The sequence below is a fragment of the Camarhynchus parvulus genome, chromosome 4 (assembly GCF_901933205.1).
Source record: "Camarhynchus parvulus chromosome 4, STF_HiC, whole genome shotgun sequence".
In the NCBI taxonomy this organism is placed as follows: domain Eukaryota; kingdom Metazoa; phylum Chordata; class Aves; order Passeriformes; family Thraupidae; genus Camarhynchus; species Camarhynchus parvulus.
In genome coordinates this window covers 69,982,017-69,996,608 of record NC_044574.1, presented here as the reverse complement: position 1 = coordinate 69,996,608, position 14,592 = coordinate 69,982,017, and the positions used below count along the sequence as shown (strand labels likewise).

Below are 14,592 nucleotides of genomic sequence, written 5' to 3'. Positions count from 1 at the left end.
TACAGACCCCATTTTGCCTTCTATTATCTGTCTGACTTACAAACCTCATTTTGGCATAAATTATCACCACACAGAGCTGCAGTTATTTCTTGTGTCTGTAACTGTGGGTTTTCCAGCAATACAGCACCTGTATTCTGGGCTCTTTGCTCTAGTCCTTGCTGTCATCTTCTCCGTCAACAAACACACCCTACAAGTTGACTGGCTTTCCTTCTTCCAGTTTCTTCACCTGAGATGTGTGCATGAGGTAACTGTGGCTTAATACAGTATCATGATGTCTACTCAGATTTGGTGTTACATTCCCAGCACGATCCTCTTACCCACCTGTGTGTCTGGGTTAATGGGAGCATTTGACACCATGGTTTCTGAGGTGGGCAAGATGTGCAACAATGATACCATCCTGTTTTACTTATTTATAAATACATTTATTTATTCAGTCTCAGGTTAGAGCTTGTTTTCAGCTCTATACAGCCATAATGACGTGAAGGATCTATTTGGGAAATAAAGTGAAGAAGATCCTTAAATTCTTACCTGGCTATGTTTCTTCGAGAAAAAAATATCAGAAAAGAAAGATCTTTGTGTTGGTTTTCAAAATACCTTTTCCTTTGAGGTGATTACAATAGTTCTTGAGAAATGTGCTTGTGATCTCTTCTGGAATACCAAAATTCCTAGTCCTGTCTTTCCTTTAGCCACCTGCTGGGGTGACCTTCTTTAAATATGGCAACCACACCATCCCTCCAAAAGCAGCCTTAATATAGAAAGCTGGAAGGAACCAGCCCTGAAAGAGGAGCTCTCAGCTGTCCTCAGAGCGACTGTACATGCCAGCCTTGGAACTAAAGGATTGGTTTCAGATCTGAGTTTTTTCTTGGTGTGACGTAGATATCAATCATATTAGGTGGAAAGAGACTAGCTTAACACTTGGGGCACCTGGGTTTTTCTCCTGACTCAAACATTTGCTTGCAGTGTGGCTTTGGACAGATTCACTGTGCCTCTGTTCCTCCTTTTAAAAACAGAAATAATTCCACTTTTCTGACTAGAACGACATGCTACATAAAAGTTTGGTGTTATTATTTTTTTGTTTGTTGTTCTGTATTTTAGCTAGGATGGCAGGGGGGTTGTGCTTTTCAGCATCATTTGTGCTGTACTAAATTTACAAATTTGTACTATTTCCCTTTCTGTGTCATATTCTGCTCTCATGTTCCCCTGAATAGTGAGAGAGTTCACTGGGATGTGGTAAGGTGTGGAAAAGAAGAAAAACACCCAGGAGGAAAGGGCAGAATTTTGCATGCTGGATGGATATTTTGGTATCCAGGGGAAGATGTCAAACACCTCCAGGTGTTTGGGTTCAGCTTGCAGGTCAATAATCTGAGTAGGCAACTTAAATGGGAAGTGGGGGACCAATGGGAAGCATGGGGGCCATAAGCCCCTTGGTGTCCCCAAAGGACTCCTCCCTCAAATGGTTTCTCACCTCTTCATGATAAACCTATTTCCTTTGTCCAGAGGGTTTTGTTTATTCTTTTTTTTTACTGGTAGTTTCTAGTGATGATATTTTGAGATCACTAAATGCGCATTCACCATCATTAGTGGCTTTTTCCCCATGTTATTTGTTTCATGTTCAGGGATTAGCAACCAGATTGCAAAATAATGAGCTGCCTTGTGTATTTCAGAAACATACCCCTCGCAATATGCATTTCAATGATTATCGTCACAGTTGGCTATGTGTTAACAAACGTGGCTTATTTCACTACAATCAGTGCTGGGGAATTGCTGCTTTCAAAAGCTGTAGCAGTGGTAAGTTACAGAAGAAAAATACAAAGATATGTTCCTGCTGCAGTTATGTTTGTTGATATTATTCTTATTTTCAGGGGGGACAAAGATTGGGTTGACACATCCAGTCAGGTTTTAGTATGGCAGCACTTATTAGCATCCCAGTGAAATTTGATTTTTGACTGATGAGTGGGATTGCAGTTCAGGTCATCGGTAGCATTTATATTGTAACATCGGACTGTATTTATTTACCTCTTATAACAATGTCAATAGGACTTACATTTCATAGCCAAGTACATGCTTGAAAAATTCAGAGCTAAATTGTAAACTCAGCTCCTGGGAAGCAGGAATTACAGATATTTATGGAAGAGAGAACTCTGAACTATCTTAAGTGGCAGAATACAGTAACTTTGTCTCTGCACAATGTGTGTCCTGAGTACTTGGGAAGGGGGTTGCTGTGAATACTGGAGCTCATTTGGGAAGGAGTTGCAAGGCAACCTGGCCAGGAAACACTGCTTTGGTTGTCCTTGCTAAATTGTGGTGATGACACTGATTTTTATATTTCTGGTATCTGAGGCACAATGAGGAAATAAATAATTCCATTTCTTTTCCAGTAGTGATACTGCCTGTGGCTATTTCAATTGACGTGAGTTTTGAAAAATGACCAAATTCTGTAGCTAATGGGAGATCTAGAAAGAAAACCTTTTATAAACACGACAAAAATTATGCATGTTGCCTGTGGTGCCCCAGACTCCAATTAAGGCTCTTCTGCTAGCCTAAAACACTAAAGCCTGAATGGATAGATGATACCACTGGGTAGTACCAGCTGAGTGCAAGGAAGGCTGTAGAAAAAAGGTATTAGGTGTGCAGATCAAACCTTAATACATTCAGGTCTTGATCTTCTTCTTTGGAGCCATAATGGTTTAAATTGACATGAGTCTGGGCCTAATTCCACCTCCTCATCATGGCTTCAACTGGAGCCGTGCCCTTCCACATGCCCTCAGGGGTAGGGGTAGGACAGCTCAGCTGTAGTAGCTGAACCCTCACAAAAGAAGCAACAAATGCACTGCACGATTTTCAGTGAGGGATGCAGAGAAGGGGGATAACTAACACCTTGATAATTGGTTAATAGAAGGAAATGATTTTCCCGCTTTATGAAAAATCATTGTGTGTTTCTCTCTCTTTTCTAACAGACCTTTGCCGAACGACTGATGGGAAACTTCTCTTTAGCTGTGCCTGTGTTTGTTGCTCTCTCCTGCTTTGGATCTATGAATGGTGGCGTTTTTGCAGTATCCAGGTGAGCACTGCTGATGTTCCTGGGGGTCAGGGCTTGGGAGACACACTGAAAGTGTGGAAGCAAGGGGAAGGGAGAGTAGGGTTTATTCCTTTAGTGGGATATGATAAATGACTACGCTGTTTAGCAGGTGTAGGGCTTTTTCTCACTTTGTGTGGGGTACTATTTTTAAAACCCTTCGAATGGTTTGGAAATGAATGTCTCTGAGGCTAGCCCTCAATCAATGGCTGCTTTTTTTCGCGTAAAGGAGGAAAACTGGAGGGAAAATATTAACTCCTTCCCAACACCAGTCAAGGGACACCTTCAGAGATGGTTTTGCTTTCTGTGTGGGGGTTTCTCCTTCCAGTGCTTTCATTTAGAACACCTCAAACAAGACTAAGAAGTTCTGCTCTGCTGACTTTCATGAGCCACTTGGCATACTCACAGTAATGAGCACATTTAAAATCTGTCCACATTTATTTCCCACCAGGATGTTCTTCGTTGCATCCCGTGAGGGTCACCTTCCAGAAATTCTCTCCATGATTCATGTCCGCAAGCACACTCCTCTGCCAGCTGTCATTGTTTTGGTAAATCATACAAACAAATGTTCCTGCACTAGAATTCATATTACAGGCTTGCTCTAGAGGATTCAAACAGAATTTGGGCGCTGCTTGAGTCTCATTTATTAATGTGAACGTGGGCTTTGGGCAGGGTGGAGGACAGGAGAAAGAGGAATGAGATTTGTGAGTTGTTCTTATTCTATCATCTCCTCCTTGCTTTCTTGCCTCTCGCTGCAACCTAATTCATATCTTATTGCCCTGAATTTCTAAGGACCTGATAGTGGTGAGCTAGTTGCCTTTCAGAGAAACAAATCCTAGTTAAACAAACAAGAAAGGGATTCAGTTAACTGAAAGTTGAACTAAACACCAGCATCTGGGAGTACCCTAAGGGCTCATTATACTACCTTACAGTAAAAAATGCAAGCAGTTTTGCAACTAAGATAAAGGAGGAAGAGCCCTCAGCTGTCCAGCATAGCAGTGATTACAAAACGAGAGAACATGTGCCTGTGAAATAGTCTGTGGATTTGCTAAGGAAAACCACTGGTGCTTCAGTGGAAATCCTATTACAGACTTCTAAAATAAGCAGCAAAGGTAAATGTTGGTCATGTGTTAGCTTTGCAAACTAATTTTTACGGTAAAATGTTAGGACTAAACTTCAAAGTTCAGTTTTCATAGTGGCAGGAAGATTTTCACTCAACATGCAGTCTTCATAATCCTGGGCATTCAGCCCCACTTTCAGGATCAATGACTGCAGCATATCTGGAAAGGCCTCTGCCATATTTAGGGACTCACAGCCAAAGCAGAAGATGCACCTATGAGTCTATGTTACTAAGAGCAAAAGCTTGTGGAATTTAAATTGGTTTTTGCTCTTGAAGCCTATAAGCTCACTGCTGAATTGTTGAATTTTATATGCGCACATATAACCATAGGTTTTGAAGTTTTGAAAATTAGGCAGTGTGATTATGGTGAAAAGTTTTAATGAAATTAATTTTCCATAAACATTTAGCTTGCATTTTATTTCTTTGGGTGTAGTCATACCTTGTGGGTAAATTGCATTGACTGTTTTTTGTGGAATGAAATGCACAAAATGTATTAATATATTATTTTTTCCTGACAGACATTTTCTGCTATTGCATATGGTCCTGTTACACCAGTGCATTGATTTCCTTTGAAAAAGTCAGATTCTAGTATGAAGATGGCTTTCCTTCAAAGATTGCAAATTTTTAGCTCACCTTACTGCAAATAGAGCAGTGGCAGGATATATTCTACATCAACAGTAATTTTAGCATTTCCCTATTTTATTTCTCCTTCCAAGTTCTACATGCTGTAAGAAAAGAAAGAGCTTTTGAGGATAAACTGAGAAAACAAGCATGCGTTTGAGGCTTGTTAAATTAAAAAAAAATAAACCAACACCTTTTTTTTTAAATTAAGAAATCTGTTTATGTGTGTATGTTTAGAGAAATTTTCCAGCCCCTTCCCAGTGGTGACTCTGGTGACTCAGGGGGTCACTGCTGGACTCCTGCACATCCCACTCACAGGCCAGGCTTCCCCACTGCTTTGAACCCAGGTTTCCCATGGCAGAATATCTGATGTCTCGTTCCATAAAGCCACTTAGTCCAGGCACAGGAACGCAGAAACAGCTGAGCTGGTGCCCCTGAGGAAGGACCCCTGACAAAGGAATCCTACTGCCTTTTATATCCCACATTCTCCCCAAAAGTCTTGCTCTTCCTCCCAAGTCTTTGGTTCCTAATCCATCTCCATGTCCATCCACTTTGCTGGCTTCACTGGTCTTCATTTGCTTTGGTATCCAAAGGGTCAGCAATTCCCAGCTCCTGCTGTGTCACCCAGTATCTGCTCATCTGCCTGGAGTCACCAATCTTTCATGCTCTTTGTTGTGGGTCTCAGGCTTCCACGCAGCCTGCATTTCAATCTGCATCTCAGTCTGCAAGCTGAGCTACCTGGACCAGAAGTATTCCTCACCAACACGAGGAATTTGATACATGTGTGTATTAACTCATAGAAATCATGCTACCTGATTGTAATCCTGCTTTCTTGTATGTTTTCTTGATAGCTCTCCTTCACTTGCTTTATTGTATATAGCTTGCATTCTAGTTATAACTGAGATTTCAAGCTTTTGGAGGTTGAGTCTGTAGAGAAGAAATCTTGCCCAATACAATTCATGGTACAATTTCCCTTGACATTTACATAGGAGTTTGCTTACTATCTATATGTAAGGAACCAAGTACTGTAAGTCATTAGAGGTTGGAGGCAAGAGACCTACCTTTGAAATATTGGTCCTTCTGATTCAAATCCATGTTGTCTGCACTCCTTTGAAAAAAAAGAGAGCGAGACTGTGAATCTGGATAAATAATACAAGATAGTTTTCTATGTGTAAACATTTAGCCCAGTGTTTTACTGCATCTGCAGTTGATTTCACCTGTGGCCTTTTTATAAACCTCTCACTTCCAAGATCTTCCCTCCTGCTGAAGAATGAGTGATATGGAGAATTTGACTTACTCCTTCATGCCCAAATGCAAGGACTTTTTTTTTTTTTGTCCAAATACTCCCTTGAAATAGATCCATGTAGTCTTCCCTAACCATCTAACTCACAACAAAACACTGGTTTGTACATAACCTTCTGCCTGCCTCACAGGAGCCTTGTATCTCAGACTAGTTTTTTAATGAGGAACTGTATTTATTCTGGTGTCCCCTCTGCTTCTTGCTCTTAAATAGCTACCTGAGTGACGGCTAAATTCTTCCTTCTTCTCATAAATATTTGCATTTACAATGCGCAATAAGCCTACACTCTGCAAGTCTGGGCAAAGGCAAACTCAAGCTGGTGGCAACCCAGTGTGCCCCGCTGGCATCTCATGGTGTGGAACTGCCCCTTGCCATGCCCTCTTTGCTCACTTCCCCTATGAAGCCTGGGACACTAAGACTTTTTCCTTCCACAAAACACTTAGAAATTTCTGCTTTCATATGATTAGATGTGACCAAAATTTAACTGTTCTTATAATTTACATCAGCAATGAGCAAGTAAACCTGCAGTGAGCTTATATCCAACGAGAATGCTGCCCAGGATGCTCCAGCACTTTGGTGGTGCAGTGTGCCTGTGTATTTTTGTCCGGGTCGCAAGGGACAGATTTGTATTGACTATGTGTGGCCACACAGGACAGATATATATTGATCCAAAACGGTCTCAGGGGACAGCTGGACATTGATCACACACCTGATTTTATGACAAAGGCAAGCCTGAAGTCTGTGGCACTCAGGTGTGTGCATAAGGCTGTGCTGCTTGTCCCTGAGGAAAACTTTGACATCACTGCTGTAAAATAATAGAGATCGATCTACTAAACCCCTCTTATGCTCTGAATTTCTTTTGCAGCATCCTCTCACAATGATAATGTTATTCAACGGGGATCTCTACAGCCTCTTGAATTTCCTCAGCTTTGCCAGGTGGCTTTTTATTGGACTGGTAGTTGCTGGGTTGATTTATCTCAGATATAAACGTCCTGATATGCCTCGTCCTTTCAAGGTAACATCTGCTCTCTACTCTTTTACATGAATCCTCCCTCCTCTCTGTCCTGCAGTCAGACAGCAAGGGAGCATTTTCTGATGTAACAAGCTAACCTCTTTCTCAGGAAAAACCGATTTAAGAGACAACAGTTCTTTACAGTGAAGAGTGAGAGTTTTCCTGCGAGGTCCCCAGTGCTACCCCAGCTGTGTTCCATCCTGGAAAAGAATTCTTGCCTCTTTCCTATGCTTGGGGGGCAGAGACTGAAGCTGCTGTGCTGAGATGAAGGCATTTGCTCAGTTTTGCCTGTCTGCTGTGCTCAGGCTGTGTGATATGAGCTGTGTGATGCAAGCTGTGTGAAAATACCTTGAGCCCTCTGCAGCCACAGAGGGCTCAGACTACAAATATTGGGGTTACTTGTGCCAACCTGATTTTCAGCCAGTCCTCTATTTAATGTGTCCTTTGATAAAGGCCTGGATAATTTTATGACCAAATATACAAAAACATGATCAAAAAAGTCATGTTAAGCGCAAGAATTTATGAGAGAGGGCATTTATGTCATTGCATATCCAATACCAAGTATGCCAATTTTCTCTGCAAATAAGTGGTTAGTGTGATCATTGTAATATTTGGCACTTGCAGTGGATTGGCAGACAGAGTTATTGTGAACCCTGAAAGAAAATGCTAATAGTCCAGCCCCTTGAGTAGTATCTATTTTGGCCTTGGTTCTGCTATTTTTCTTGCTTGTTTTAAGTAGCATCATACAAAGTAAGTTGTCCCATTGTGTATCCAGAAAGATAATATCCATCATCAAAAAATTGGGAAATATATCCCTGTTCAGATGCTGCCAAGATGACTATTTTGTGAAGAACTAAGAATGTGTATTGTTGCATTCTTGTAGGTATATTAGCAAAAAAGGAGGTATATTACTAAATAAGTACAACCTGTTTTGCTTTGATTAAAAAAAAAACTTTGACAGTACACAAAAGAGGAACAGTAATGCTTCGAGGCATGAAAGGAAGAGAACAATCTCCGAGGAATTCTCAATTTTCCATTACACTTAATGTCTCATAAGCCATGCCTGTAGGCATTTCCTTCAGAGAGTTGCTAAGAGAGTGATTGTATTGGTGTTTTTGAAAATTGAGCAAATAAGTTTGATATGGTTACTTTGTGTGCTTTCAGCAGTGACACTGGCAATGCCATCAGTCATACAGTCAGAAAGTGCTTTTTCAGTCGCTATCAGGTGCATAACACTATCAAATATCTTTATCACTAGTCAAATTGCTGTTTAATTTGCTCTCTTCCTGCTAGATTTTGATTTTTACCTTAGGAAGAAAATCAATATGTCCTTAATAGTTTTAAAAGGTGATTTGAGCTCCTGGCTGTGTTTTAAAATGTTTTCTAATGGGTAATTATCAAAACGGAAATCTTTACTGTGGTTAGAGCTGCTTGCTTATACGCTGGGGGATTAGAGGAAGGACTTTTACAATGTAACTTATTTACAGTCCTTACATTTTAGAGGAAGTAAAACACTGGAGTGTTTTAGGGTGTAATTAAGACACTTCTGTGGTACTCACTGCATAGCACTTGGCAGGGCCTGGCTTCTGCATCACTGATATTTTGTGTGCCTGTTCTAGATACCCTTATTTTTCCAGAACTGTCCTGTACTGCTGGGTCATATCCAATTTACATCTTATGGAAGGTTAAATGCCTTAGTCATTACTTTACAATGATCTTATTATTTAATGGTTCTCTGTGCGGTTATTTTTCAGGTTCCTTTATTTATTCCAGCGTTGTTTTCCTTCACTTGCCTCTTCATGGTTGCTTTGTCACTTTACTCTGACCCAGTGAACACAGGGATTGGATTTGCAATAACCCTGACTGGCATTCCTGCCTACTACCTCTTCATTGTATGGGACAACAAGCCAAAGTGGTTCAGAAAGCTTCTAGGTAAGTCCTGGGGTAGGATTTCTCTCCTTCTTGCTGGCTCCAGGAGTTTCTCAGAGCTCTCCCTGTGTTGTCAAATCCTTTGGATTGACCCTCTCAGCTGCTATGAGCTGGGAGTGACAGCACAAGTTGCTTTTGGGCACATGCTCCAGCATTGCTCGGCCAATGGCACTCAATGCCCCCTAACTAATGAGGTACATTCACAGCAAGGCTGTTCCTCAGGCAGCGATTGACTTTAAAGAACTAATGCTTCTTCCCCACCCTCCCTTACAAACACCCAATTCCTTTTAAGTCACCATCACCTTCTCCTGACCCTGCCTCTGCGCTAATGAAGACAGTACTGCACTCCTTGGAGAATCTCTTTGGAATCCTGAGCAAAACAACTGTGATATCAGGATGAGCTCGGTGCTCCCTACTGACCCCATGTGCCTGTGGACCGCTGAGGAGTGTTTGGAATGGGACTGGGAGTGTCTGGAAGATTCAGGCAGGTTGGGCATGGGGATATTGTCCTTAGCAGCGGCTCCTGACAGGGTGATAGCAAATATACCATGGCCTCTATGGTAATTATTTCTGTGCTTCATGAAGAATGACTTGTGTGTGACTTGGCTAGTAGTATTTCATGCCTGAAATACACCGAGAGTGCTTTCTGTACCATTTCTGAAAGGTTTTGAAAGGATTTGTGGAAGTTCTGATGTGTTAGAGAAGGATTATTTGAAACATTTCAAGTAGAAGTCAGTATCATTTATTACAGCTCTTCATTCTCATTTTTTGTTACTAGGATGATAGGCTTCTAAAATAAAGGGAATTTTTAAAACATGAAATAAGACTATTGGCAAGGTATTTCAGGAATGATGGATAATTTATTAAAGAAAACAAAAAGATAATTTCTTTTGCTGAAAAACTAAAACTCAACCTGTGAAATCTTTAACTAAAAGTAATTGATTTCTATAGATGCTGAATTAAAAGTGCATATTGTCTTCTGTGCTTCAGTCTTAATTGATGATTTAAAATGAGCTGCTCACAAGAAAAGAATAGTGCTTTTATATGTAATTACAGTTTAACCAGTTGTATGTATTTTCTCAATATAAATAATTTATAAAGTTATATCCTATCTGCCGTAGAATATGTGAATTTCCCTCTCAATACATGCTGGGAAGTCCATAGGCAACAGGGCAGGAAGTATTTACAGCAAAAGATGTTAGTTTAGGCTAGCAAAATCTTAATTTTATAGCCAAAATATTATAAATTACTTGCATTGTCCCGGGAATGGGTAGAAATCTTCAAATTAAATACAAGTACAAATAAAAGCAGTTGTATGCAGAAGGACATTCTATTAAGTGATCGGGGTTTAGTCTGTTTATAATCTCTCAGTCTTGACATTTAGAGTGTAGGAATTTTTCTCTTATCAAATCCAGGAGGTTTTTTGGCATTTTCCGTCGTGTCTCAGGTTTTGGGATACAGCTACTTGAATCTTTGGCCACGGGATGACAGTGTTGAACTACATTACTTGGGCAAGAGAAAGAATATTCTCTTTAAGGTAGACTGGATAGATGTGAAGATTTTTCTGCCAGCTGTGACAATGAAGGTGAATAATTTCTAGCTTTTGAGATAACACAAAATTCTCCTCCTAGAAAGAAGTCTGTGTGCCTGTGTCATATCTATGGATGGGCATGGTGTACTGGCTCAGAGAGGAATGCAGCAGAAGCCAGTCAGTGAGGGAAACAGCTTGTTTGCTTTGCAATTATTATCCCCAAAATAACAACAGTAATGACAGAAAACTGATGCTGACAGTTTTGAGCTGGGGCAGAGTGGAGATTTACTCGTGAAACAAACAGATTTTTCTTTTCCCTAAGAAGAAGCAATAAACCTTCTGTGTGGAGTCATTAAGCTGGCATTGTTTTGGGAGACCCATTGTACAGCCTGAGAACATTTACAAAAGGTATTGATTGAGGATAAATTCACTTAAGGTACCTCTGTGAGATATAGAAAAGAAATTGGGCAGCTGCAAGCTTGGTATTCTAACCTTGAAACAATATGTCTTACATAGGCATGAAAGTGTAATTCCTGACACAAGGTAAAGGACAGCATGAAAAAATGGGATTTTCATCTTACATAGGCATGAAAGTGTAATTCCTGACACAAGGTAAAGGACAGCATAAAAAAACGGGATTTTCATCTTACATAGGCATGAAAGTGTAATTCCTGACAGAAGGTAAAGGACAGCATAAAAAAACGGGATTTTCGTTTAAGAGGTAGATTTTTGCCAGAGTAACTGGGTAACTTTGTATGAGAAGATAAATGACTTTTTTTTTTTTTTTTTTTTTATAAATGTGATGAATCCACTCTACTTAGACTTGACCACAGCATTTCCTGTGGTACCAGAGGAGAAGTAGCAGCCTGATAGTCTGGACACGCTGCTGTGCTACCAATACTGTTCCCAAGCTGTTTCACGTGCCCAGATCAGCACATGGGCAGCTGGTGTGGGGCTTTGAAAAGTCACCTCCTTGAGGCATTGACTGGTTCAGCTGCCCAGCTGTGCTTCAGCAGAGAGAGATGGCTGGTGCTCATAAACCCCACAAGGTGCAAACACCCATGGGTACAAGACCAGTCCCACATAAGTTCAGAGGGAATATCCTGAATAGGCTTTGTAAGGATCAGAGGAAAGGGATATTGAGCAGCCAGAATGAGCGGTGGGATAAAAGAGCCAGCCTGAAGATACATGCGTTTCTGAAAGGAGTTTCAGGCTTATTACACTAGCAGAGCCCTGGAATGGATTACCCAAGGAATCCCCTCCCAAGGCTGAAAGTCTTTGTTCTGTACTTAGGGCATTTAAATTTCCCATTCTCCTTATGAAATTGCTGCATTGAACAAAAGGTAACTTTACAGCTCATAGGGTTTGGAGATTGTGGGATGGTATTTTCCAATGAGAATAACATTTTGTTCTCTCCTCTTCCAAAGGAATTCTGCTGTAGCACTAGGTGTGCTGGGACAAATAATTTTCAGTTGGTACAGGCTTCATTTGACAACTGCATTCTTTCTTTTTGTAAAACTAATGTGAAAATGAAAAAAGTTGAGCCTAGCAAATCTTAAGCAGCTGATCAATGTGTAAAAGGATGCATCACCAGCATGAGAATGCTTCTATCTATACTTCCCCAGCTGAAAACCCAACCTTAGACTCATACTTAAAAACATCTATTCCTTTACAATGAGTTGAATTGTGAAGAGGCAAAAAGTTGAATCCTACTTTTTTTTATAGCTGAGCCCTTGATGGAAATGAGATCTCTTTATATAGCAAAGTATCTGCCAGGGTTATTTAGCAACACCAGAGGATAACACTTGTTCACTTAGGACAAAGTGTTATATGCTCAATTTGCTTCTCTTTGTTGAGTTTGTGGTGGGATCTGTGGCAGATTATCTCAACATTTTGTTGTTACAGATTTCATGTCCAGTCATATATATGTGATAAAATTCCTGCTTTCTTTCTTCACCTAAACTTTATGTGGTGCTTGTGTGGATACAAAGTCTGGGGTTTTTTTTTATAAAGGTTGTCCCCTGGGACCCATTTGCAGTGAATTTTCTCAAAAAGGGATAATTAGGATTTAAAGTGGGCTGGGGAAGTTATCTGCACTGCCATGGCACGTTAAGCTGGTTTGTGACAAATGTGAAACTGGTCCTGTAACTCTGGGTACTGCTTCAAGCAGACAGCATAGAGGTAGGTACTGACTGGAAACAGATTGGAACATTTTCATAGAGGAAAATGCTCCTTGCACTGATTTATCCTGAGACCATTGCAACCAAAAAGTGCAAAGAATGCCAGCTCCCCCAACTTTTCTGCTCTGCTGTGGCTTCATCCCAGGAGAGACAAAAGCTGCTGCATGGAAATGGAGAGCTGGGCAAGGTCTTGCTGCTGGTGGGTCTGTCCACTTAGGTGAACAAAATCACAGCCAGCTCTAGAGATGCCCAGGATTTCCCTCTGCTGCTGTGCCCTTTCCCAAGAGCTGTCATGCCACTGCTCAGTTTCATAAAATTCTCTTTTTCCCTTTGCTTCTCTGCAAAGCTGGAAGGGCTGGGATGGCAGGGGTGAAGCCCTGCTGTATTCCTGCTGCTGGCTTTCCTCCTGTCTTTGCTCCCTGCTGCACTCAGCCCAGCTCTGATGTCCCACTATGGGTAGGGAAGGCAGATGGGAGGAAAATGCAATTCCTGGAGAATCCTGGCCTCTCTGCCCCTATCAGTTTATAGTCTAAGGGCAGCCTGGCTTTGCACTCAACTGGTGACATCCAGAGAAAAGAGGAAAGGATGGTAGAATCTGCCTTAGACAGAAGATCAGAGAAATGTTTTCAGTTCATATCTTCTGTGAGCTGCACTATTTTACCCTCCTGGCATTGTGTCAACGTCAACATTCATGCCAGACTTTCAAGGGAAATGAGAACTTTCTTTTGCAACAATTTCTGCTTATTTAAAATAGGTTATTAAGAAAGAGTGATAAGTGAAAGAAATTGGAAGAAAATGTTCTTTTACTATTCTCTGTGTGCTGTATGTGAATTAACTGCACCATTTATGCATCAGTACCCTAGAAAGAAAACCAGCAAAAGCACCAGAAGGAAATAAATGTTCAGAGTCAAAAAAAGAAAACATGAAGTTACTTGGATGGGTGACATTTTATTTTATTTGCTTAGGAAGGTCTAGGCACAGATAAATTAAATTATTTGAATTCTTCCAGACTTTTATTTCAACATAAAATCTTGATAAAGCTAAGCAGTTATGCAGAGTAGTAATTTTTTAAGATAGCCTTTAAAAGCATGCAGACTTTTATTTAATATAGTTATACATGTATACCCTTCTATTATTATTGTATGTGCATTGCCTTGGATCAGAGGCATGGAAAACAGTTAGTTAATAAGAAAATGTCGAGTTTAAATGATAAATGTATATGACCTGTGTGAAGTCTATGTGCAAGCAGCCTGCATAGAAGCTAAGATTATTTTCCTGACTGTTTCTCCTTCTTCATCTCTCCTGCAAAATCTTACCATGTGTATGCTTTTATCTTTGCAGGCAGAGTAACCACAACATTGCAAATCCTCTTGGAAGTCATCCCAGCAGAGGAAAACCAGAAGTCATGATCATCATGCACAGCTTTTGGCTTGGTGTTTCATTTCTACCTGAAATAAAAAAGAGTAGGGAGATTCATCCCCCTTCCTAACATGCTGCAAACTGGGGGAACAAGTCACAGTTGCAATGGATACCGAACAAATCCCTTACCAGAATTGTCTTTTGTGATGCTGTTGCAAGATTCTTTTTTACACGGTTGGTCTCTATGTAGAAAGCAAGTACTTGTGCTACGAGGGAACTCTTTACTGTTTTTTTTTGGTACAGTGTCTTATCTTAACAGACTGTAAGTTCATCATACTGGGATTTCGTTTGCTTTGTCACTGAAGATAGGTTTAAGTGATGTGTAACAGCTGGGTTTACTGTGAAAATGGATCTTGCTTTCTATCCCTGGAGATCTCAACTCTCACCAGAGCAAGGGTGAGGTA

General features: G+C 40.6%; 1 protein-coding gene across 2 annotated transcripts in view; it reads left to right on the top strand.

Moving 5' to 3' along the window:
* The window catches only part of SLC7A11 (solute carrier family 7 member 11), a 60,309-nt gene extending 46,044 nt beyond the window's left edge, over window positions 1-14,265 (top strand). The window contains exons 7-12 of one of the 2 annotated variants that reach the window (XM_030947431.1): window positions 1,665-1,788; window positions 2,958-3,061; window positions 3,528-3,624; window positions 6,983-7,132; window positions 8,884-9,061; window positions 14,111-14,265. In XM_030947431.1, coding sequence (XP_030803291.1) covers window positions 1,665-1,788; window positions 2,958-3,061; window positions 3,528-3,624; window positions 6,983-7,132; window positions 8,884-9,061; window positions 14,111-14,178 — 721 coding nt within the window. In that variant the 3' untranslated portion in view covers window positions 14,179-14,265. Of the gene's footprint in view, window positions 1-1,664; window positions 1,789-2,957; window positions 3,062-3,527; window positions 3,625-6,982; window positions 7,133-8,883; window positions 9,066-14,110 lie in introns of both variants that reach the window. The other variant, XM_030947432.1, reaches the window with a different exon arrangement.
* Window positions 14,266-14,592: the final 327 nt, after the last annotated feature.